The following is a 26,965-nucleotide window of genomic DNA, read 5'->3' as shown; positions in this document are numbered from 1 at the left end:
TCAGACTCGTCTCAGGCCCTTTCCCATCTCTGCTACTGCTGCTTTGGCCTTTGTTTAGCCTCACTTCAACAGCTTAACTCTACTTAATGCTCTGCGGTGACCTGAAGGGGTAGGAAGTCCGAAAGGGAGAGGATATGTACATTACGGCTGCCTCATTTTACTCTACAGTGAAATCTAGCACCACGTTGTAGAGCAACTATGTGCTGTGCTGTGCTTAGTCACTCAGTCATGCCAGACTCGTGCAACCCCATGGACTATAGCCCGCCAGGCTCCTCTGTCCACGGGGAGTCTCCAGGAAAGAAGATTTCCGTGGGTTGCCAAGCTTTCCTCCAGAGGATCTTCCCAACCCAGGTCTCCTGCATTGCAGGTGGATTCTTTATCGTCTGAGGTACCAGGGAAGCCGCAAAGTGACTATACTCCAATAAAATTAATTAAGAAAATAAAAAATAAATAAGTTTTCCAAAAAACAAACAAATAAAAAACAATTATTTAAATCAGGACATGTGCCTAGAACTTTCACATGTCTCTTCAGCTGGACATTGCTATGCACCTTTTGTTCTTAATGCAACTGCTACTCTTTAGTACACTCTCCTTGACCTCTCCTCTTCCCAGTAGCAGATCAAGCCCTCCCATTATGCATTTTCATAGACCCCTGTGCTTCTCTTTCACAGAACATATCTCAAATAGAATTATTTAACCTTATAACTTTTTATTATTTTATTTTTAATTGTGGTTCAAAAAACTTATCAAATACAATCATAACCAGTTTTTCAGTGTATACTTGAAAAACTTAGTTATTTTCTCCTTGATATCTCTTCCATGTGGCTGGAGTTAATGTTTATTCACAACTGTATTCCTGGCATCTACCATAGGACAGTACCTGATACTTGTTTGGGGCTTAAAAAGTATTTGTTGAATGAATAGATCCTTACAGATGTTGTTTCCTGTCAAACTTGATGACTAGAAATGTGTGCCTAGCAACTGTTAGTGACTGACACAGATACTTAGATCAAAAAGTATTTGTGAAATCATCTATTGGTTCAATTCATATATTGGTCATTTGTAATATGCCAGGCATGAGACAACCCTGTGGACATTTCTATGAAGATGACCAACAAAATCCTCACCTCTTGAAAGTTAAAACCTTAAAGATTTACAGGATAGATAAGTAAATAAATACCTTAAGTATAAAGGAAAAACAGCTTAAGAATCTGGTATACAGTATCTGGCTAGGACTAGGGTCATGGCCACTGTATTAGTTAGCTTGGTTTGCAACAAAATACAGCAAATATTTATTTAAAAGTCATGGAGGCTGAAAAGTTTGAGTATCATATCCTGAGTCTGATGAGGACCTGCTTCTTGGCTCCTATACAGTCACCTTCTCAGATTCACATGGCTGAGTGAGAGACAGAGAGACAGAGAGAGCTAACTCCCTTCTCTAATAAGGCCACTAATCCCATCATGAGGACTCCACCATCATGATCTAATTAACTGGCAAAGGCTTCAATATATGAAGTTGTCAGGAGACACAATCATTCAGTCTATAGCAGGACTCATTTAATATTTATTGAAAGAAGAAAGGCTACATACCATGTAGAATAGGAAGGGTCCTCTGAGGAGACAAAATTTAAAGTAGAGCTAAGAAATTAACCCCAAACATGAAGTCAGCTACACCCAGATTAAAACAAGATTCAGGCAGAGAAAAGCTTAAATTGATAGGTGCTTGGGCAGAATATAATGGGATGTGTGCAAGCAATATAAAGAAAGCCAATGAAGCTGAATTCAGTTGGATGTAATTTGAATTTGGAAGATTGGGTAGCAGTCAGATCACCTATGGCCCCATGAGCCACTGTTGAGAAGCTAGAAGGATTTGATGACTGTATCTTGGTTAGATAGAATAATCCTAATTTTATACATGTGGGAGCTGAAGCTTACCAAAGCTGAGCTGTTTGTGTGTACTTGGTCACTCAGTCATGTCCGAGTTTCTGCAGCCCCATGGACTGTAGCCCACCAGGTTCCTCTGTCCACAGAATTTTCCAGGCAAGAATATTGGAGTGGGTTTCCATTGCCTACTGCAGGGAATCTTCATCACCCAAGTATCAAACTCACATGTCTTGTGAGGCAGATTCTTTACCACTAGAACCACTGGGGAAGAGTTGCAAAACTGAGTTTAATTTACTTCAGTTACTCAGTTGTGGCCAACTCTTTGCTACATCATGTACTGTAGCATGCCAGGCTTCCCTGTCCATCAGCAACTCCCAGAGCTTGCTCAAACTCACGTCCATTGAGTTGGTGATGCCATACAACCATCTCATTCTCTGTCGTTCCCTTCTCCTCCTGCCTTCAATCTTTCCCAGCATCAGAGTCTTTTCCAATGAGTCAGTTCTTCATATCAGGTGGCCAAACTTTTGGAACTTCAGCTTCAGCATCAGTCCTTTCAATTAATATTAAAGACTGATTTCCTTCAGGTTGACTGGTTTGATCTCCTTGCAGTCCAAGGGACTCTCAAGAGTCTTCTCCAACTCTCAAGAGTCACTCAGCATCAATTCTGAGTTACTTGCTAGTAAATGACTGAGGTAGTGTTAGTCTAAGCTCTTCAATTTAAATTCATTTTTTACTCCGTTTTGTGCATGTGTACTTAGTCACTCAGTTGTGCCCCACTCTTTGCGATCCCAAGGACTATAGGCTCCTCTATCCATGGGACTCTCCAGGCAAGAATACTTTACTATGTTCCTTTTTTTATACACTCTGGCTGATAGCAATATGCTACATTAGAAAGCCCACTGAACTGTGTTGTAGGAAATCTTTTTGGGTATGATCCTCACAACTAGCTTAAAAACTAGTTAAACAGGTCATAGATAACTAGTTAAAAAAAAAAAATCCCTCTGAGGTTTATTTGCCTAATCTGTAACATGAGGAACTTAGAACTAATGAATTTTAATATCATCTACAACAAACAAGTTACTGTCCAATCAGAGTACTAATTCAGAGTAACTGAAACTACTGCCTCTCCACATTGTATTTCCTCCATGCTATCATACGTTGCTCCTCATTTTTAATCTATCTAGTTCAAGATGTTTACCATGATAAATTTATTAGGAATCTACTGATTTACCCAAAAGCACCACAATATTTTTGCTATAATAAATAAAATCATTTTTACAATTGATCATCCTTTTGTTCAATTGCTGTGTGGTACAAAATCTTTATGCAAAGAACAGTACATGGCAATACACTGGTTAAAAAAAAAAAAAAAAAAAAAAAAAAACCAGTAAAATAGGCATACTTTCTGTTTTCGTTCCCAATCTAGTGAGGCAAACATATTTTCAATCTTTTTTTAAACAGCAAACAATGACACAAATTGAGAAATTTTATCACTCCTACTCCCACATTTCAAACAGTGTAGCTCAGTGTATAAATTAAACCAAATTACTGAGTTACTCAAATTTCTTTTGTTTTAGTTTTCATCCCTCCTATATCTGGAGAAAAGCTAAGATAAGTTGGAGTGGGTATGTAGGTATATATAGTTTCCAAATATAAAACACTATGATTTTAAAATAGTGGCAGGTGAATTCAGAGCATTGCCACATTCTGCTTCTAATACAGTAAAAACAGGGGAGAGTACATGAGAACCTGTGTAATTGTAAATCACTGAATAACACCAGGAGGACAGTCTTCAAATAACTTACCGTTTCTCTTGGATTGCTGAAAAGCCTTCAGTAGCTTTGCTAAGTTTGGTTTCGGGACATGCTGGAGAAGAAAATAAGAGCTTGAAGCATAACAAGTATCAACTTGAATAAAAGAATTATAATCCCCCACCCCCCATTACTATATGATCTAACACAAAGAGCACAGGCTCTGGAGTCATTCAGATGTGGATTCAGATCCCAGTTCGGCCACCGACTAACCTGCAGGCACACTGAAACCATAATCACAGAAAACTAGCCAATCTGATCACAGGACCATTGTTTAACTCAATGAAACTGAGCCATGCCGTGTGGGGCCACCCAAGAAGGATGGGTAATGGTGGAGACGTCTGACAGTATGTGGTCCACTGGAGAAGGAAATGGCAAGCCACTTCAGTATTCTTGCCTTGAGAACCCCACGAACAGTATGAAAAGGCAAAATGATAGGATACTGAAAGACGAACTCCCCAGGTCAATAGGTGCCCAATCTGTTACTGGAGATCAGTGGAGAAATAACTCCAGAAAGAATGAAGGGATGGAGCCAAAGCAAAACAAGACCCAGTTGTGGATGTGACTGGTGATAGAAGCAAGGTCCGATGCTGTAAAGAACAATACTGCATGTTTTGTTAGGTCCATGGAATGTTAGGTCCATGAATCAAGGCAAATTGGAAGTGGTCAAACAGGAGATGGCAAAAGTGAATGTTGACATTCTAGGAATCAGTGAACTAAAATGGACGGGAATGGGTGAATTTAACTCAGATGACCATTCTGTCTACTACTGTGGGCAGGAATCCCTTAGAAGAAATGGAGTGGCCATCATGGTCAACAAAAGAGTCCCAAATGCAGGACTTGGATGCAATCTCAAAAATGACAGAATGATCTCTGTTCGTTTCCAAGGCAAACCATTTAATATCATGGTAATCCAAGCCTATGCCCCAACCAGTAACGCTGAAAAGCTGAAGTTGAATGGTTCTATGAAGACCTACAAGACCTTTTAGAACTAACTCCCAAAAAAGACGTCCTTTTCATCATAGGGGATTGGAATCCAAAAGTAGGAAGTCAAGAAACACCTGGAGTAACAGGCAAATTTGGCCTTGAGGTACAGAATGAAGCGGGGCAAAGGCTAATAGAGTTCTGCCAAGAGAACACACTGGTTATAGCAAACACCCTCTTCCAACAACACAAGAGAAGACTCCACACATGGACATCACCAGATGGTCAACACCGAAATGAGACTGATTATATTCTTTGCAGCCAAAGATGGAGAATCTCTACACAGTCAGCAAAAACAAGACCGGCAGCTAACTGTGGCTCAGATCATGAACTCCTTATGGCCAAATTCAGACTTAAATTGGAGAAAGTAGGGAAAACCACTAGGCCACTCAGGTATCACCTAAATCAAATCCCGTATGACTATACAGTGGAAGTGAGAAATAGACTTAAGGGACTAGATCTGATAGACAGAGTGCCTGATGAACCATGGATAGCAGACTACTTGTACAGGAGACAGGGATCAAGACCATCCCCATAGGAAAGAAATGCAAAAAAGAAAAATGGCTGTCTGAGGAGGCCTTACAAATAGCTGTGAGAAGAAGAGAAGCGAAAAGCAAAGGAGAAAAGGAAAGATAGTCCTATTTGAATGCAGAGTTCCAAAGAATAGCCAGGAGAGATAAGAAAGCCTTCCTCAGCGATCAATGCAAAGAAATAGAGGAAAACAACAGAATGGGAAAGACTAGAGATCTCTTCAACAAAATTAGAGAAACCAAGGGAACATTTCATGCAAAGATGGGTTCGATAAAGGACAGAAATGGTATGGACCTAACAGAAGCAGAAGATATTCAGAAGAGGTGGCAAGAATACACAGAAGGAATGTACAGAAAAGATCTTCACGACCCAGATAATCACGATGGTGTGATTTCTCACCTAGAACCAGACATCCTGGAATGTGAAGTCAGGTGGGCCTTAGAAAGCATCACTATGAACAAAGCTAGTGGAGGTGATGGAATTGCACTTGACCTATTTCAAATCCTGAAAGATGATGCTGTGAAAGGGCCGCACTCAATATGCCAGCAAATGTGGAAAACTCAGCAGTGGCCACAGGACTGCAAAAGGTCAGTTTTCATTCCAATCCCAAAGAATGCTCAAACAACCGCACAATTGCACTCATCTCACACACTAATAAAGTAATGCTCAAAATTCTCCAAGCAAGGCTTCAGCAATACGTGAACGGTGAACTTCCAGATGTTCAAGCTGGTTTTAGAAAAGGCAGAGGAACCAGAGATCAAATTGCCAACATCGGCTGGATCATAGAAAAAGCAAGAGAGTTCCAGAAAAAACATCTATTTCTGCTTTATTGACTATGCCAAAGCCTTTGACTGTGTGGATCACAATAAACTGTGGAATATTCTGAAAGAGATGGGAATACCAGACCACCTGACCTACCTCTTGAGAAACCTATACACAGGTCAGGAAGCAACAGTTAGAACTGGACATGGAACAACAGACTGGTTCCAAATAGGAAAAGGAGTACATCAAGACTGTACACTGTCACCCTGCTTATTGAACTTAAATGCAGAGTAGATCATGAGAAATGCTGGGCTGGAAGAAGCACAAGCTGGAATCAAGATTGCTGGAAGAAATATCAATAACCTCAAATATGCAGATGACACCACCCTTCTTACAGAAAGTGAAGAGGAACTAAAAAGCCTCTTGATGAAAGTAAAAGAGGAGAGTGCAAAAATTCAGAAAACTAAGATCATGGCATCTGGTCCCACCACTTCATGGGAAATAGATGGGGAAACAGTGGGAGCAGTGTCAGACTTTATTTTTCTGGTCTCCAAAATCACTGCAGATGCTGATTGCAGCCATGAAATGAAAAGACGCTTACTCCTTGGAAGGAAAGTTATGACCAACCTAGATAGCATATATAAAAGCAGAGACATTACTTTACGAGCCATCTAAGTCAAGGCTATGGTCTTTCCAGTGGTCATGTATGGATGTGAGAGGTGGACTGTGAAGAAAGCTGAGCACCGAAAAATTGATGCTTTTGAACTGTGATGTTGGAGAAGACTCTTGAGAGTCCCTTGGACTGCAAGGAGATCCAACCAGCCCATCCTAAAGGAGATCAGCCATGGGTTTTCATTGGAAGGACTGATGCTGAAGCTGAAACTCCAATACTTTGGCCACCTCATGTGAAGAGTTGACTCACTGGAAAAGACCCTGATGCTGGGAAAGATCGGGGGCAGGAGGAGAAGGGGACGACAGAAGATGAGATGGTTGGATGGCATCACTGACTCGATGGACGTGAATTTGAGTAAATTCCAGGAGTTGGTGATGGTCAGGGAGGCCTGGCGTGCTGCGATTCATGGGGTCGCAAAGAGTCAGATACGACTGAGCGACTGAACTGAACCTTCTCATGGGGTAAGCATTATGACAGATGACATCAGAAACCCCAGATGTTCCTCTCCTTACCCCAACTGACTGCTCTACAAATACTATGACACCCACTAGATTATTTTCTCTACCAAAATGTTCTAGAAAAAAAAAAAATTATCCCTGGGAGTTTAGAGCACTACTGAAGAACTAAGACATTTAAATTAATCGCTATATTCTGAAATTTGCTTGCCTGATTTCTACATGCATGAATTATCACTTGGGAAGGGAAATATGAAAGTTTAGATTTTAGTAGAACCTTATTTAGATAGGTTACAAGTACAAACAGGATAAGCTACTTCTATTCTGTTTGTTGAACAGCTAAAGGCAAATGACTGTTTCAATTCGGCTCCTTCGAAGAAAAAGGGAGAAAGAGCAAGAGTAAACCTGTAGGGAAATGATCATGAATGAAAGCCACAAACACACTAAACAGAAAGCCATGATCAAAAATGTTCACAACAGAGGCAGAGAGAGATGGACTTAAAGAATAGACACTGAAGGAAAGTATTCTGCAAGGAAAAATTAGGTTAACAGTAAAAAAAAGCAAAAAAGGTGGGGGAGGAAAAGAAAGCAGAGAGAGACATTCCTAGTCAAGTACAAACTTAAGGGAATAAAATAAGCATAATAAGGCTTGTGGAAAAACACGCACAAATAAAATGTATATACAATAGATCAGTAATACATCAGTATTCTTAAGGATATAATATGAACAAAGCCTCTGTTTTGTATGCTTTTATTAATTTATAAATTACGCATCTATATTGTTCTGCAAATTTTATGAAAATATCAACATATGTTGTCTATAAAACATATACTTAAGACAGAGGCTTTTGTTCATAATATACCCCTAATATAGCAATCTGTATTACTCCAAAACTTTTTGTTTATAAATACTACCGTATTAGAGTTCAATTTTGCCACTATAAAAAGTGTCATCTGATTAGCCACACATGGTCATCTATCACTACCTGAATGTTGTAAAGTATTCCATGAGAGAGAGAAAAATTGATTAAGAAATATTCCTAACTATTCACTGGGAAAAAGAATTGGTAATCAAAATTCTGGGGAGAATGTATGGCTTGAAAAGAAACATTTAATGGAACACAAGATGGGGCGAAAAAGTCAAAAATTAGGACCTAATGCAACTGAACTATATTACCTGTAACATTACATAGGATACCGTTTGTCTCTTCATTTATTCACATTCAATAACTATTAACACGGTTCTTACACTCGAGACCTATGCTACATGCTCCAGGAGATGCACAACTGTTTCCTGAACTCCACTAGCTTACCCTGACACGGGGCTCTAAGATGAACACTTAAATCACAATAACACAAAAGGTCTGAAATCTGAAGGCTTAGAATGTGACACAGGACACGGGGTAGGTCTTTTTAAAAATACAATAGAAAAAAAATCCCGAGTTGCAGGTTTTATCTCACGGTTATTAAAAGTCTCTGCTTCTATGAAGGGAAAGTCGATCAGTCGTGTCAGAATCTTTGCAACTCCAAGGACTCTACGGTCCATGGAATTCTCCAAGCCAGAATACTGGAGTGGGTAGCTGTTCTCCAGGGGATCTTCCCAACCCAGGGATCGAACCCAGGTCTCCACCATTGTAGGCAGATTCTTGACTGTCTGAGTATTGCACTGTGAGTATTGCAAAAGTCATGTCCTTATGGTTTAAAATTCACAGTAACAGTCTTTATCCTTGACCAAAATTCATAGTTCCTTCATTGTGGGAAAGCTTTTCCAATACAATTTTCCTGTCACTCTATTTTCCAGCCCATTGTTTTCTTCACCCCACCTTCATTATTCACCAAAGTTAAAAATGAAAAAAAAAAACCCACCAGTCATATTTCTATAAAATAGTTTGCTCTGAAGAACGTTCCATTATAAACATAAAACAGTGAGAGGGACACCATTGCTGAATTTAAGAGTAAATACTACATGAAGCTAAATTCAGAGTACGGAAACTGATTTCACAAGAGTGCACTGTACCTTGGTCTCAAAATCTAAGACTTCATCATCTGACGGAGGCCATGAGTCAGCACCAGGTTTGTTGGAAAACCTTTAGAGCATAAACATACAACAAAAATGAGTGAGTTCATTTCTTTAAATGAAGAAAAAAAAAGCAAGTGAACATCTGGCTATCTATGCAGTAAACGAAGTTTCTTGACATAATTAAAATTTGGCCTCTGTTTTCAAACATTTTTTTTTTTCAGATATTTTGATGCGGACCATTTTTAAAGTCTTTATTGAATTTGTTGCCATGTTGCTTCTGTCTTATGTTTTGGCTCTTTGACCCCAAGGCATGTGGGATCTCAGTTCCTCTGACTGGAGATTGAACGCACACCACCGGCATTGGAAGAAGTCTTATTAACCATCTTAACCACTGCACCCCCAGAGAAGTCTCCAAAAAAGATGTGAGTTACCTATTTCTGCTTCCATCTCTCCCAACCTATGACATATCTAGGGAAGACTCATTCTTAGTTTCCATTAACAAAGACTGACAGCCAATATATTGGCAGAGCCTGAAAATAATATGTTTTCACCAAGTCCTAATAGCTGAACTGAAAATCTAATTGATGCACTGACATAACTTTTGTTTGCCCAAAGTGGAATAAACCTGACGACTTAAAGCAGAAGGATATGCTGTTCCTTCTCCATTGTCTGTCCCTGGTTCAGAGACTAATCTGTGTCCATCAAAAATGGCAGTCTTCGCCCTTCAGCAGGGGAATCACTTATGGAGAAGGCCCCATTCCTCCCTTTACTGTAAAGGGGATATAGGAGTCCCCGGCAATGTCTAAAACTGAAAATGGACACAAGTCAAAGAACTAATTTATATGTTTCACTTATATGCTACCCGGGTACTTCTCAATTTCTACTGAGGGACACGAGAGTGGATGCTGGAGTCAGGCAGGCCAGCTGTCAAATCACAGGTCAACTCATTTTAACCATGGAATCATGGGTCAATTCATCAACCTCCCGAACCACAGTTGCCTAATTAAGTAAAGCAGGACACAGTGATTTACGACGCTGCTCTGGTGACTCCATGCTGTCACAGACGTTGCGCACATGATGCAGTCTCTGACCCAGAGCAGGACGCTCAACAAACAGTAGCTTCTCTTCTCTGTGTGTTCTCCTAGTAACACATACAAGTTTAAAAATCCGTCAAATCCTACCTGCTTAAAGAGTCTTCTTCAGAACTCGTATCCACTAGTAAAGAAAAAAGGAAGACACATTTTAAATCAACAAAAGAAAAATACAGACTATTAAAACCTCAAGACTGATGTTTTGTTTAAAAGTATTCCTTTGGAACCACACCTGGAGACCACACTAGAGGGAACAGTGATTGTTCTATACTCATGGGCCATTAATGCCTAAGAACCACTCCTCTCCTTTATGGTCATCAAAGGCAGAACAGAAAAAAAGAAGAAAGAACTGCTGATACAATGACCATAATGCTAACCAACCTCTAGGAGACTGACAGAAAATGATACTACACCATTAATAGAATCAGTACTATAAACTGACAATAGCACACTTGAACAGCACAGGATTTCTGGACTTCCATTCCCTGGAGCAGTGAACAGAGCCTACAGGTGTCTTGCTGGGACATAACACAAATTCTCTGGCTCTTCAGTTCAGGATGAAAATGCCCTATCACAAGGAAGCATGGTCTACAGGTGCTGAACTTCAGAGCGTGGTAAAACATAGGAAACAAAGTCTTCCTGGCCCTCTTTCCAAATGCAAGAGAAGTATGAAAGATGTAGTGATTCCAGGTTTAGCAAGGATAATCTCTTGACAGGGAGGTGGGGGAGGGTAAATGGGTAAAGGGGGTCAACTGGGTGGTGAGGATGGGGACTGGACTTGTAGTGGTGAGCATGCTGCAGGGTACACGGAGGCTGAGCATTTTTAATGTTTTAAATATCTATGTGTACATACTAATAAATGTGAAAAGGATAATCTCTTGAGACTATCACCTTCCATTGTTCAAGAGTATCTGGACCACCTAGAGCAGGATGGTCCAAACAGTGCTGTGTTCTACTGAGGGCTATCATTACATCAATCCTCCCCATTATATGGCAAAGGTTGGCAGAAATCATGCTTTTTCAGCTTGGAAGGCATTCGTCATCAGACCCTAAGCTGATGAACAAGGGGAGGGAGGGAAGGAGAGAGGAAGCTATGGACTCTGGTGCTGTTGGACAACGTTTCACGTGTGTCGTCATGATCTGATGCTGGAGGGATGACTCACGTGCAGTGACTCCACGGGGAGGGGAGCGCTGCAACCTCGAGCCTGGAGGGCAGGGGCAGTGACGTTTACATGTCTGCACCCTGTGACCCAGAACAAGGCTTAGGACACAAAAGACACTGGAAAGTTATCTCTTTGGTGAACAAATGAACAAATAAACAAGAATGTCTTCTTTGAAAACTCTGTTTCAAAAACTATAGAAATTAACCAGGGACAACTCTATTCTATTCTGAGCATGCTGAAGACCAAGACTCTATGTCATCTCTGTATCTCCTCTAACGTGTAAAACCAACCTAGAGAAGTTCTTTGGTGGATGTTGTTGCTGTTTAGTCACTGAGTCGTGTCTGCCTCTCTGTGACCCGATGGACTGTAGCTCACCAGGCTCTTCTGTCCATGGGACTCCCCAGGCAAGAATACTGGAGTGGGTTGCCATTTCCTTCTCCAGGAGCTCTTCCCGATCCAGGGCTGGAACCCGTACCTCTGGCATTGGCAGGCGGATTCCTTACTGCTGAGCCCCCTGGGAAGCCCCCTTTGATTAGACAGAGGTGAACTAGGTTTAAAGGTGTTCTCAGACAGCTTGTACAATGTGCTGGATGTCACATCGAGGGGACATGGTGGTGTTTTTGCTCATGTGAACTGTGTTGGTTCTTTTATTAGAATCTGCAGAGTCCCAAGTTGATCTATTTGAAAATCTATTATGATCATCTTTTAAATAATGGCAACAGAACATGGTGTTCTTACAAAACTATACTATCATGACAAGTATCCAACACACAGAAGAAAACATCTGGTTCTAATGAAGTCAACCTATCTCACTCTTTTTGGATCTGTGAGGAATAAAATTGGTAATAGAGACCTTGTTCATACAATAGGCAAAATAACCAGTGCTTCTCAACTAGGCATCGCTTTTCTGATCTGTACTATTGGAAGGTATCTTCCGAAAGTAATCTCTTCCTGGTATGCTGCACACTGGTTCAGCACTGCAGCTCTTCTTCTTTATCACTTCTTATCCTACCAGGAAGGGACTGTTGAGGTTCCCAGTTTAAACGATGATAACTTTTTTAATGAGACCAATCACTACACAGTAAGTAATAACTACTCATTCACTAAATGCAAACTATTTGTAAAAATTAAAGCTCCACTTTTATAAGAAGTCAATTTGCTATAATAGGATTACAGATGAAATATATATCATACTAACTTAAACATTTTTTGTAATGTACATAAAAATCTAATACAGGATTTTAGGGGCTGTAATTAAACTCATGGAATGCTTCTCAGACAATACTGTCTCTGATGTTAAATTACCTACAATTAACTTCTTTAACAATTCTGAAGACTAGACTATTAAGAAATTCATTTAACAACACACATGCAATTTACACTAATTTTATCATAGTTCTTTGATTATTGAAATTTCCTCACTCCTACTTTATCTATGGTAGAATCACCAAGAGTAGTTCATTATTATCAGATGACGTACCTGGGTTGCTCTTTTCGGGAGGAGTTTTCGGCCTCTTTTCTTTATATTCAGAGATCAGTTGGCAAATGCTATGTGTTAAAAATGTGATAAATAATATTTTAACACTAATAGGAAAAAAAAACTACCAACTATGTTAAATTCTTAGATTATTTCAGACAATGTCAGCGATAATATCAAAACTACAATTGTCCCATACATTTCAAGTTTCTAAGTTCTACCAAGTTTTACTTAGCATGTATTTAAAGGAGAAAGAAAAGGAAGATGAAGTAGTCATGAACTGAGGGCAATAGAGCTCAGTAGATTAACTAGATTTAGCTTGGCATATGAAAACTCTTTCCAACTCGCAAATCCTAGCTCTGCAACCAACTGCTCTTTGTTCCGAGAGAATTGCTTCTCTTGAGTTCAAAGTCATCCTCTCCACAACTGGGATCTTACTGCCTTATTTCACAAGGGGATTAAGAGGAGGTAATGAGATAATATATCCCCAAAATGCTTGCAGAAACAGTCAAAGAATGGAATATTTGCTCTTGATCGTTATTGTTGGAACTACTTTGGAATTCCAAGTAAAACCAATGTGTGTTTTCTTATATGTTTAGCATTCAAGGGTTTCAGGAAACTGTTATTAATTATGGTGATTAGTGTTCTCTGTGGTTTGTAATTTAGGGAATCTCAGCTCTTATGTAATTTGTACCTACATTTATTTATAAAATATGAACTCACTACATTAGGTAACATAATTATCCCCCATTACTGCAGCTAATCACACCAAGCACAGAAAACTAATCACAATCAAGACCTGGCCTGGACCACTACTCTCCCTTCTCTACCTGCTCAAACTCTCAACCAGCAGATCTTTCTGACAATGATGCTTAATCTCCATGTTCATCTCTGATGCACGTGGAAGTCATAACCCTACTCTTACAGTGGATACTGGCAAGTCCCAGGCAGGGCTTACCTCTCTGAATTCCTCTCTGAACTAACTTACTTGAGATTTAAGGAGTTCTGGTGAATGGGTTCCTTGTGAGACAGACTCAGAAAACATTTACGGTTGAGGCAGATAAATCCTTTGGAAGATTTTCATTGTTGCAGGAAACAGACCCCATGAGGGGGCCAACCCTCCATGTAACTATGGAATCTCAGGCAAGCTGACACCCACTACTCTGGGAAGGACGACAGGGAACCTATGACCCAAGGAAAGGTGCCCCCACAGGATAGAAGCTGCCTGCACCGAACAGAAAACTCACTGGTCATGTAACAAGTGACAGTGAAAATTCTTTTTGGCGGCAGTTTAGTGATCACGGGCGTTTTAATGTGGACACTTACATATTAAAACCACTCAGAGCAGCATATTCTTCTGCAGTCCGTCCAAAGACATCTTGAGAAAAGACGTCAGCACCTCGCTGCAGGAGAAGGCTGACGACACTCATAGACTCGTAACTGACAGCAAGGATGAGGGCGGTTCTACAACAACAGAGAGACGACGTCACCCTCAGGAAGCTGAGTGAACTGACAGAAACAGCTCGTTTGATGTGCTTTACCAAGGTAACATCTTGCCCTCCCCGTGAAGAACTGACCATTTACACGCTCAAGTGTACATCCTTGTAAATGACCTCCAAGGCTAAAATGAAACGACGGAAAAGCAGCGTCCTGTCCCACTGCGATGGCACATAGCAGCACTTACTATTTCAAAAGTCCCTGATGGGGACTTCCCTGGTGGACCAGGGGCTATGACTCCAGGCTCCCAAGGCAGGGGGCCCAGGTTCCATCCCTGGACAGGGAACTTCATCCCACATGCTGCAACTGAGAGTTCCCACGACTAAGACCACACGGAGTCAAATAAATAGATGCTTTTCAAAAATAATATCAAAGTCCTTGACGGACAAGAAACTGTGCTGAGGTCACTTATCTGAGGCAGGTGACTATTTAAGGAACGAATCCCCCATTTCCTCCTTAGTCTGATATATTATGCTTCAAAGTCAGCTAGAGGGTGGGTTAAGCAAAGGCTATTTGCTGGCTTAAAACAAAAATATTAACAATAATGGAAATAAAAATAGTCACCGTGGCACTTAATGATGTGGACAAGCATGTGCTCTTCACTAAATGAAATACTATGTCTACGCACAGCCACCTTTGAAGGACGCATTACTATTTGCCCTTTTGTATCAGGAAACTTATTTGCTGATGATAAGTAATGTGCCCAAGGTCACAACCCTAACAGGGAGGAAAGCTAGGAGCTGAACCCAGTCTGAATCTAAAGCCCATCATTTTCGTCTGTATCATCCACCTCTGACTTATCTTTGTTGAAGCAACTGTTTATCCAATTAAACCTATCATTCTTCCTTCTACCTTCATTTAGAATGAAAACATCAAAATGTACTAGAAATAAAAAAAGATAAAAACTGATGAGCCCACAGTATCTGGTGACAGTGATTACTAACCACTTTTTGTTGTGTTCAGTCACTAAACTGTGAAGGACTCTTCTGCAATCTAATAACATCAGTATTTTTCAAAGAAAGTAATTGAAAGCAAAGAGTCACCCAAAAGACAAAATCAAGTCCTTTATGTTTAGTATGCATCTTTTAAGGAAAAATATACACGAAGTAGAGGTTAAACAATCATTATAAAAGAATTAAGAAATTCGATACTGTCATAAGGTAAACTAAAAAGCAGAATCCATATTGTATAAAGCTAATGAAACTAGTATGAAATCCCTCAGCTCCTACAAGATCAACCAGAAAAAAGAACAGGTTGCATATGACATCACTCAGTATTATAAAGGAATATGAATCCTGCTATATATCTCTGCTATATAGTTTTTCACGACTCCCAGTCAGAATAATTGGTTTTCTACCTGACTGATGAAGTGTTGATCACAAATGACACCTTATTAATTTAATCTTTATCTTGATGTTAGCACCCAAGAACAGCACTAAGGTTTTTAAAAAGAAAAAGAACAACTGTACCTTTTCATCTTATCAACCGCGTGTACATTTGCTTCTTTCTTTACTAAAAATTCCACCATTTGCTGTTTCCTTTCACTTATGGCCAATAATAGTGGTGTGAGGTCATCCTGTAAAACAGGAAAAACCATTTCGAATGTACCCAGTTAACCTATTTCTAAACTGAACTGAAAATCATGCAATAGATTCTCTGAACTTAAACATATAATTGAGAAAGCAAATAAACGGGAGCCCCTCCTCCTCTTCCCCCGACGCACCTTCTATCTCTTCAAGATGCTCCTCCTCCTGGCCTTCCCTGGGGGTCCAGGGGCTAAGATTTGAGCTCCCAAGCAGGGGGTCCAGGTTCCATCCCTGGTCAGGGAACTAGAGTCCAAGTGCCGAAACGCAAGATCCCACCTGCCACAACTAGACCCAGTGCAGCCAAATACGTCTTTTGAAAAGGGAAAGAATAAAATGCTCCTCCTCTCCCTCTTCCAAAGATGAACCACAGAGTCATTCTCTAAAACTCACTTTCAACATTTACTGGTTCCAAGGATCTTTGCTTCTATCATAGTATCTATCAGGAATATTGCAGTATTTACTTGCTCTATTACCAGTCTCAACACTCCTCCAGAGAGAATCAATTAGCTACTTGATTTAGTAGCTGCATATTTTAGGAGCAATGCTGAGGCAGGAATACATCATATTATCTGTAGCATGCATAACCTATCCAAGGATGACCAAGAGTAACCTCATGAGGTTTACAGACATTCTAATGGGAATGTTATCCTCTACATGAACATGCAAAGAGAAAGGCTGTTTTCTTTTCTTCCAAAAAAAACAACTGTGGGCACCATGTTTATCGGCTTTCTCAGCAAAGTCTCTTGAAATTTAATCTTATTCATTCTCCTTTGCTTGTTCCTTCCCCCGCCCTTAAGTTAAACTGACAGGAGGGAGGAGCCAAGATGGCGGAGGAGTAGGACGGGGAGATCACTTTCTCTCCTACAAATTCATCAAAAGAATAACTGAACACAGAGCAAACTTCGCGAAACAACTTCTGATCGCTAGCTGAGGTCATCAGGCGCCCAGAAAAGCAGCCCATTGTCTTCGAAAGGAGGTAGGACAAAATATAAAAGATAAAAAGTGAGACAAAAGAGCTAAGGACGGAGATCCGTCCCGGGAACTCTTAGGCGGCATTGCTTGGGGTAGGGTCCGGGCCTGAGAGCCCTGAGGACAATCGGAGGGAGCTTCTGTGAGTTGCCAACTTGAACTGTGGGAGACCAAAAGAGAGAGAGTAAATTAACCGGCCCAAACACACTGCCGGCCGCTCGCAGAACAAAGAGACCGAGAGGGTCCAGAGAGGAGCTCGCAGGCTGCGGACCGGCCCAGCCCCGCCGGAGGCAGGAGGCAGGGGGTAGGGGAAGGTCGCGGCGAGACACAGGGCGCAGGCACCCGACCGGCGCGGGCGGGGACTGGGGCTGGGGACGCGGAGAGCAGACGGCGCGCGCACCCGACTGGCGCCAGAGGAAACTGAAACTGGGTCCGTGGAAGGGAGGGGGCGCGCCACACTTGGGGAGAGTGCACCCACCAAGCCCCTGGCTGCCTGGACCGCTCTGACGGGAAAGGCACAGAGAGCAGGCGCAGCTTTTCGCTCCGCGCTTTTGTGGAACACCCAAGGGCTGGAGCCTCGCGCAGCGCGCTCCATATAGAGCAGCCGGGAGCCTGAGCAGCGCAGACGGAGAAAGCAGCGTCAGCCCCTCCCGGCAGCGCCAGCCCGACCCCGCAGCCCAAGCCCGTCCCCATAGCGCCAGCCACTTCCGGCAGCGCGACGGAACTAGCTACCTGAGTAAGAGTCCACCTCCGCCCGCCTGTGTCAGGGCGGAAATGAGGCTCTGAAGAGACCGGCAAACAGAAGCCAAATAAACAAAGGGAACCGCTTCAGAAGGGACTGGTGCAACAGATTAAAATCCCTCTAGGAAACGTTGACTACACGGGAAGAGGCCTGTAGATATCGAGAAGCGTAAGCTGGAACGAGGAGCTATCTGAAACTGAGCCGAACCCACAGTGACCGCAACAGCTCCAGAGAAACTCCTAGATACAATTTTACATTTTTCTCTTTTTTTTTTTCTTTTTTTTTCCTTTTTTTATTTTTTCTCTTTTATTTTCCTTTAAAATCCCCTATTACTCCCCCATTACTCCTTAACTTTCATTTCCATAGACTTCTACGATTTTTTAATTGGGGGGGGGGGGAAAAATTTTTTTTTTTTTTTTTTTTTTTTTTTTCTTTTTCTTTCTTTTTTTTTTCTTTTTTCTTCTTTTTTTTTCTTTCTTTCTTCTCTTCTATTTTCTATTTTTCTTTTTCTCTTATTTCTTTTAAAGTCCTCTAGTACTCCTCTACTACTCCTTAATTTTCATTTTCAATACACTATAACCTTACAAAAAAAAAAAAAAAAAAGAAGAGAAGCCCTATTTTTAAACCGAAGATTATTCTCTCCCAATCTTGACTCTCTGTTTTCTACCTCAGAACACCTCTATTTCCTCCTTTCCCCTTCTCTTCCCAATCCAATTCTATGAATCTTTGTAGGTGACTGGGCTACGGAGAACACTCTGGGAACAGACAGCTGCGTAGATCTGTCTCTCCCCTCTTGAGTCCCCCTTTTTCTCCTCCTGCTCATCTCTATCTCCCTCCTCCCTCTCCTCTTCTTCATGTAACTCTGTGAACCTCTCTGGGTGTCCCTAACGGGGGAGAATCTTTTAGCCATTAACCTAGAAGTTTTCTTATCAGTGCTGTATAGTTGGAGAAGTCCTGAGACTACAGGAAGAATAAAACTGAAATCCAGAGGCAGGAGACTTAAGCCCAAAACCTGAGAACACCAGAAAACTCCTGACTACATGGAACTTTAAGTAATAAGTGACTGTCCAAAAGCCTTCACACCTACACTGAAACCAACCACCACCCAAGAGCCAATAAGTTTTAGAGCAAGACATACCACGCAAATTCTCCAGCAACGCAGGAACATAGCCCTGGACATCAACATACAGGCTGCCCAAGGTCACACCTAACACATAGACCCATCTCAAAACTCATTACTGGGCACTCCATTGCTCTCCAAAGAGAAGAAATCAAGTTCCACGCACCAGAACACTGACGCACGCTTCCCTAACCAGGAAATCTTGACAAGCCAATCGTCTAACCCCACCCACTGGGTTAATCCTCCACAACAAAAAGGAACCACAGACCTCCAGAATACAGAAAGCCCACTCCAGATACAGCAATCGAAACAAGATGAAAAGGCAAAGAAATACCCAACAGGTAAAGGAACATGAAAAATGCCCACCAAGTCAAACAAAAGAGGAGGAGATAGGGAATCTACCTGAAAAAGAATTTAGAATAATGATAATAAAAATGATCCAAAATCTTGAAAACAAAATGGAGTTACAGATAAATAGCCTGGAAACAAAGATTGAAAAGATTCAAGAACTGTTTAATAAAGACCTAGAAGAAATAAAAAAGAGTCAATTAAAAGTGAATAATGCAATGAATGAGATCAAAAACACTTTGGAGGGAATCAAGAGTAGAATAACGGAGGCAGAAGATAGGATAAGTGAGGTAGAAGATAAAATAGTGGAAATAAATGAAGCAGAGAGGAAAAAAGAAAAAAGGATCAAAAGAAATGAGGACAACCTCAGGGACCTATGGGACACTGTGAAACGCCCCAACATTCGAATCATAGGAGTTCCAGAAGAAGAAGACAAAAAGAAAGGCCATGAGAAAATACTCGAGGAGATAATAGCTGAAAACTTCCCTAAAATGGGGAAGGAAATAGCCACCCAAGTCCAAGAAACCCAGAGAGTCCCAAACAGGATAAACCCAAGGCGAAACACCCCAAGACACATATTAATCAAATTAACAAAGATCAAACACAAAGAACAAATATTAAAAGCAGCAAGGGAAAAACAACAAATAACACACAAAGGGATTCCCATAAGGATAACAGCTGATCTATCAATAGAAACCCTCCAGGCCAGAAGGGAATGGCAGGACGTACTGAAAGTAATGAAAGAGAATAACCTACAACCTAGATTACTGTATCCAGCAAGGATCTCATTCAGATATGAAGGAGAATTCAAAAGCTTTACAGACAAGCAAAAGCTGAGAGAATTCAGCACCACCAAACCAGCTCTTCAACAAATGCTAAAGGATCTTCTCTAGACAGGAAATGCAGAAAGGTTGTATAAACGTGAACCCAAAACAACAAAGTAAATGGCAACGGGACCACACCTATCAATAATTACCTTAAATGTAAATGGGTTGAATGCCCCAACCAAAAGACAAAGATTGGCTGAATGGATACAAAAACAAGACCCCTATATATGCTGTCTACAGGACACCCACCTCAAAACAAGAGACACATACAGACTAAAAGTGAAGGGCTGGAAAAAAATATTTCATGCAAACGGAGACCAAAAGAAAGCAGGAGTCGCAATACTCATATCAGATAAAATAGACTTTCAAATAAAGGATGTGAAAAGAGACAAAGAAGGACACTACATAATGATCAAAGGATCAATCAAAGAAGAAGATATAACAATTATAAATATATATGCACCCAACATAGGAGCACCGCAATATGTACGGCAAACACTAACGAGTATGAAAGAGGAAATTAATAGTAACACAATAATAGTGGGAGACTTTAATACCCCACTCACAACTATGGATAGATCAACTAAACAGAAAATTAACAAGGAAACACAAACCTTAAATGACACAATGGACCAGCTAGACCTAATTGATATCTATAGGACATTTCACCCCAAAACAATCAACTTCACCTTTTTCTCAAGTGCACACGGAACATTCTCCAGAATAGATCACATCCTGGGCCATAAATCGGGTCTTGGAAAATTCAAAAAAATTGAAATCATTCCAGTCATCTTTTCTGACCACAGTGCAGTAAGATTAGATCTCAATTACAGGAAAAAAATTGTTAAAACTTCAAACATATGGAGGCTAAATAACACGCTTCTGAATAACCAACAAATCATAGAAGAAATCAAAAAAGAAATCAAAATATGTATAGAAATGAATGAAAATGAAAACACAACAACCCAAAACCTATGGGACACTGTAAAAGCAGTGCTAAGGGGAAGGTTCATAGCATTACAGGCTTACATCAAGAAACAAGAAAAAAACCAAATAAATAACCTAACTCTACACCTAAAGCAATTAGAGAAGGAAGAAATGAAGAACCCCAGAGTTAGCAGAAGGAAAGAAATCTTAAAAATCAGGGCAGAAATAAATGCAAAAGAAACTAAAGAGACCATAGCAAAAATCAACAAAGCTAAAAGCTGGTTTTTTGAAAAAATAAACAAAATTGACAAACCATTAGCAAGACTCATTAAGAAACAAAGGGAGAAGAACCAAATCAACAAAATTAGAAATGAAAATGGAGAGATCACAACAGACAACACTGAAATACAAAGGATCATAAGAGACTACTACCAGCAGCTCTATGCCAATAAAATGGACAACTTGGATGAAATGGACAAATTCTTAGAAAAGTATAACTTTCCAAAACTGAACCAGGAAGAAATAGAAGATCTTAACAGACCCATCACAAGCAAGGAAATCGAAACTGTAATCAAAAATCTGCCAGCAAACAAAAGCCCGGGACCAGATGGCTTCACAGCTGAATTCTACCAAAAATTTAGAGAAGAGCTAACACCTATCTTACCCAAACTCTTCCAGAAAATTGCAGATGAAGGTAAGCTTCCAAACTCATTCTATGAGGCCACCATCACCCTAATTCCAAAACCAGACAAAGATGCCACAAAAAAAGAAAACTACAGGCCAATATCACTGATGAATATAGATGCAAAAATCCTTAACAAAATACTAGCAAACAGAATCCAACAACATATTAAAAAAATCATACACCATGACCAAGTGGGCTTTATCCCAGGAATGCAAGGATTCTTTAATATCCATAAATCAATCAATGTAATACACCACATTAACAAATTGAAAGATAAAAACCATATGATTATCTCAATAGATGCAGAGAAAGCCTTTGACAAAATTCAACACTCATTTATGATTAAAACTCTCCAAAAAGCAGGAATAGAAGGAACATACCTCAACATAATAAAAGCTATATATGACAAACCCCCAGCAAGCATCACCCTCAATGGTGAAAAATTGAAGGCATTTTCCCTGAAATCAGGAACAAGACAAGGGTGCCCACTCTCACCACTACTATTCAACATAGTGTTGGAAGTTCTGGCCACAGCAATCAGAGCAGAAAAAGAAGTAAAAGGAATCCAGATAGGAAAAGAAGAAGTAAAACTCTCACTGTTTGCAGATGACATGATCCTCTATATAGAAAACCCTAAAGACTCTACCAGAAAATTACTAGAGCTAATCAATGAATATAGTAAAGTTGCAGGATATAAAATTAACACACAGAAATCCCTTGCATTCCTATATACTAACAATGAAAAAACAGAAAGAGAAATTAAGGAAACAATACCATTCACCATTGCAACAAAAAGAATAAAATACTTAGGAGTATATCTACCTAAAGAAACAAAAGACCTATACATAGAAAACTATAAAACACTGATGAAGAAATCAAAGAGGACACAAACAGATGGAGAAACATACCGTGTTCATGGATTGGAAGAATCAATATTGTCAAAATGGCTATTCTACCCAAAGCAGTCTATAGATTCAATGCAATCCCTATCAAGCTACCAACAGTATTTTTCACAGAACTAGAACAAAGAATTTCACAATTTGTATGGAAATACAAAAAACCTCGAATAGCCAAAGAAATCTTGAGAAAGAAGAATGGAACTGGAGGAATCAACCTGCCTGACTTCAGACTCTACTACAAAGCCACAGTCATCAAGACAGTATGGTACTGGCACAAAGACAGAAATATAGATCAATGGAACAGAATGGAAAGCCCAGAGATAAATCCACAAACCTATGGACACCTTATCTTTGACAAAGGAGGCAAGGATATACAATGGAAAAAAGACAACCTCTTTAACAAGTGGTGCTGGGAAAACTGGTCAACCACTTGCAAAAGAATGAAACTAGAACACTTTCTAACACCATACACAAAAATAAACTCAAAATGGATTAAAGATCTAAATGTAAGACCAGAAACTATAAAACTCCTAGAGGAGAACATAGGCAAAACACTCTCCGACATAAATCACAGCAAGATCCTCTATGACCCACCTCCCAGAATATTGGAAATAAAAGCAAAAATAAACAAATGGGACCTAATGAAACTTAAAAGCTTTTGCACTACAAAGGAAACTATAAGTAAGGTGAAAAGACAGCCTTCAGATTGGGAGAAAATAATAGCAAATGAAGAAACAGACAAAGGATTAATCTCAAAAATATACAAGCAACTCCTGAAGCTCAATTCCAGAAAAATAAATGACCCAATCAAAAAATGGGCCAAAGAACTAAACAGACATTTCTCCAAAGAAGACATACAGATGGCTAACAAACACATGAAAAGATGCTCAACATCACTCATAATTAGAGAAATGCAAATCAAAACCACAATGAGGTACCATTACACGCCAGTCAGGATGGCTGCTATCCAAAAGTCTACAAGCAATAAATGCTGGAGAGGGTGTGGAGAAAAGGGAACCCTCTTACACTGTTGGTGGGAATGCAAACTAGTACAGCCGCTATGGAAAACAGTGTGGAGATTTCTTAAAAAACTGGAAATAGAACTGCCATATGACCCAGCAATCCCACTTCTGGACATACACACTGAGGAAACCAGATCTGAAAGAGACAGGTGCACCCCAATGTTCATCGCAGCACTGTTTATAATAGCCAGGACATGGAAGCAACCTAGATGCCCATCAGCAGATGAATGGATAAGGAAGCTGTGGTACATATACACCATGGAATATTACTCAGCCATTAAAAAGAATTCATTTGAACCAGTCCTAATGAGATGGATGAAGCTGGAGCCCATTATACAGAGTGAAGTAAGCCAGAAAGATAAAGAACATTACAGCATACTAACACATATATATGGAGTTTAGAAAGGTGATAACGATAACCCTATATGCAAAACAGAAAAAGAGACACAGAAATACAGAACAGACTTTTGAACTCTGTGGGAGAAGGTGAGGGTGGGATATTTCAAAAGAACAGCATGTATACTATCTATGGTGAAACAGATCACCAGCCCAGGTGGGATGCATGAGACAAGTGCTCTGGCCTGGTGCACTGGGAAGACCCAGAGGAATCGGGTGGAGAGGGAGGTGGGAGGGGGGATCAGGATTGGGAATACATGTAAATCCATGGCTGATTCAAAGAATAAAAAAATAAAATAAAATTAAAATTAAAAAAAAAAAAAAAAAGTTAAACTGACAGGTCAGCATTAGCTAGATGCTGTTTGATGCAGAACAACACCGCTTATCTTCAAAGACCTTTCTTGACGGCTCTCATGTGATGACCTCCAGACCTCCAGGAAGAAGCTTCCTTAATCCCAGAGTTCTGGTCTCTGTCTTGCTTTACGGCTCTTAGTGAAGGATTACAAGGTAAGTTACCAAGAAATATGCACTCAGCATTTTCTCGGGGAGTTGCTCTTCCGTGAACTCTCCCCACGCTCTCTCTCATAATCCTGTGTGTCTGGGAGACTCATTCAGTGTGAAACCGCCACAACCAACTTAAAAATTCTAATTTGAAAAATTCAATCCCATCCTTAAGAGATTCTTTTAAAATATGGAATCAATTATAGATTAATTAGACTGTCTTTAAAACTTCGAAATAGTTATCAAAATAAACTATATATCAAGAATTGGAAACTCAAATGCTTATGCAGGGGGAAACCTGGTGACCTAAGTGAAAAAGCCAGGTGAGGCTGGCAAACCCGCAAACACACGCCCCATACAGAAGGGGAGGCCTACACATGCAGACCAAACAGTAGAATGGGCTCAAGGGGGACCAGATTTGGGTCTCTGAGAAGCCTGAAACACAGACATCAGCATGAGTTTGCTAAATTTTAAATGTTGACTCAGCTTGTGGAGGTAAGTAAGCTAAACATAACCAAGGACCACATTTGGTCTGTAGCCCATTTGTGCTTTTAAAACGTTTTGCTGTTTCCAAACAGGTGGGTATAAAGCAAATATTTGTATGTGAAAGCTTTCCTTTCTTGAGTATCATGTGGTTCACAAGAAGAGTGGGTCTCAATATGTAATAAAAATTGCTATTGACTCATAATTTTATTAAAATAAATTTAAAAACAAGACTCAAAATTCCCACTTGAAGAATGTTTCCACTGCTTGTTAAAACTACAATCTCTTTCTAGAATTCTCCCAGATTATTAACCAAATAGTTAGTGAGTTCCTAAGACTGCTGAAAGTAAATGATTCAAACAATCCCCATCTGGACTAACTTCATGGGTTTTGATGTTTAAAGCTGTCCTCTCGCTTATGCCAGGGCTCAGCAAATCTAACAGACACACTGCAAGAGTCTGTCCTGCTGACACCAAAAGAAGGCTCATGAATTACTGTTACGGCAGTCAGGAAAACCCTGTTGGTAACAAACATTGTTGACCTAATGACCTGGTTGGTAACAGAAGGTGTAAAATTCTTAAAGGGTCAGACTCTACAGATGAAGTGACTTGGCCATGAGCAAATCTCTAAAGACGCTTGGAGTGTCACTGAATAATTAGTGGTTGGAAGAAAAAGGAGTTATATCACTCAAGCCAATAGATATTGCCAAAAATGTTCCTTTTAACTTCTCAATCACAGAGGCAGAGGAAAAAGTCAGGCTAATATTGCTGCAAAGGAGGGAGCTGATGGAAGTAGCTAGCATTGATCAAACTCCAACTCTTCTATAGATTACTTATTTTTGAGATAGGTGCACTAGAAATTATACTTAATCACTCCATAGTTCTTCACCAAGGATCCTATCAGAATCTCAAGGAAATATTTCTAAATACACAAGTCCAGGCCTTCCTCGATTTATTCCATCAAAATCTTCAGGGAACAGCCTAGGTTTGTAAATTTTTTTTATAAACTTTCCCAACGGATTGTGGTTTTCACCAGCACAATCTAGCTGAGAATTAGCCCAGCAAACATTCCAGTCTCATCTCTAACCCACATGGCCAATCCCTTCTCTTACTTGAGGCTTTGAAGAAAAAAGAAAAGTGTAAGAGGCAAGAGTCATCAAAACAGAATTAAATTTTCCTGGGTAAATAATGGTAGAACAGGGACTAATAAACACAAAAGGCAACCTGATCTCATTGTTTATAAACCCCTTCCTTTCCATCAAGACCTTCTAGATTGAGAGCAGAGTCTAGACTCTTATCTAACTGGCTGTTTCTGCCAGAATAGGATAATAGTTCTGTTCAATATTTGTTCTTCTCTCTTCTTTCCAACTTAATCACCACCTTTTCACTGCTGATCTGATTTCTGCAGAGTCTTCCTAAAATTGATACCTAGGCAAGTCTCCAACTCATTCAATCTCTTTCTCAAAATAACAACTATTATACCTGAAACTGAAAAGCACCTTAGCAAAATACACAAACTGAAGGGGGAAAACAACAAAACCAAAACCTCAGGACTTCTGTGGTGGTCCAGTGGCTGGGTCTCAGCGCTCACAGTGTAGGGGGTCTGGGTTCAATCCCCGGTCAGGGAACTAGACCCTGCATGCTGAAACTAAGACCTAGCACAGCCAAATACATAAAAAAAAAAAAAAAAAAACAACCCTCTTCTTGGCATTTCCCCAACTGCCAAAATTCCAGCCTGATCTGCGTCTTTCAGCTGCTCGCTCGTTTTCCTTTCCTTTTAGCCTCTGAAGCCTTGGGCAATGAGAGAGAAATCATTTTTATATAAATCATTTTTTTCATAAAATTGGAATGTGTTAACAACAGCAACATTTCTATTATGTTGTCAAATGCTTGTTTGAGTTTTAAGACAAAGTCTACTTCTAGGCAAATTTTGCATTACTCTGTTATTTTAGACTAATTAGAAAAAAACTTTTTTTTCAGTAAGGGAAAAATACTTGGAAAAAGTTTTACCTTTAACAATTGCTGTGTTATCACAAATATCTGCCATAAACACAAAAAAGAACGCTTTGCCCTCTAATGCTTCTTGAGCAATATCGTGATTTAAAGTGACATC

At 40.1% G+C, this 26,965-nt stretch overlaps 1 protein-coding gene across 2 annotated transcripts in view; it reads right to left on the bottom strand.

Moving 5' to 3' along the window:
* The window catches only part of LOC122682149 (putative ankyrin repeat domain-containing protein 19), a 69,470-nt gene that overhangs the window by 37,511 nt on the left and 4,994 nt on the right, over positions 1–26,965 (bottom strand). The window contains exons 4-10 of one of the 2 annotated variants that reach the window (XM_043884939.1): positions 15,818–15,924; positions 14,178–14,315; positions 12,855–12,922; positions 10,302–10,335; positions 9,118–9,187; positions 3,690–3,750; positions 3,530–3,597 (exon numbers count right to left, since the gene is read on the bottom strand). In XM_043884939.1, the coding sequence (XP_043740874.1) occupies positions 3,545–3,597; positions 3,690–3,750; positions 9,118–9,187; positions 10,302–10,335; positions 12,855–12,922; positions 14,178–14,315; positions 15,818–15,924 (531 nt within the window). In that variant the 3' untranslated portion in view covers positions 3,530–3,544. Of the gene's footprint in view, positions 1–3,529; positions 3,598–3,689; positions 3,751–9,117; positions 9,188–10,301; positions 10,336–12,854; positions 12,923–14,177; positions 14,316–15,817; positions 15,925–26,965 lie in introns of those variants that run through there. The other variant, XM_043884938.1, reaches the window with a different exon arrangement.

This window comes from Cervus elaphus, chromosome 23 (assembly GCF_910594005.1).
Source record: "Cervus elaphus chromosome 23, mCerEla1.1, whole genome shotgun sequence".
Classification (NCBI taxonomy): domain Eukaryota; kingdom Metazoa; phylum Chordata; class Mammalia; order Artiodactyla; family Cervidae; genus Cervus; species Cervus elaphus.
This window is presented reverse-complemented; position numbering and strand designations above follow the sequence as displayed.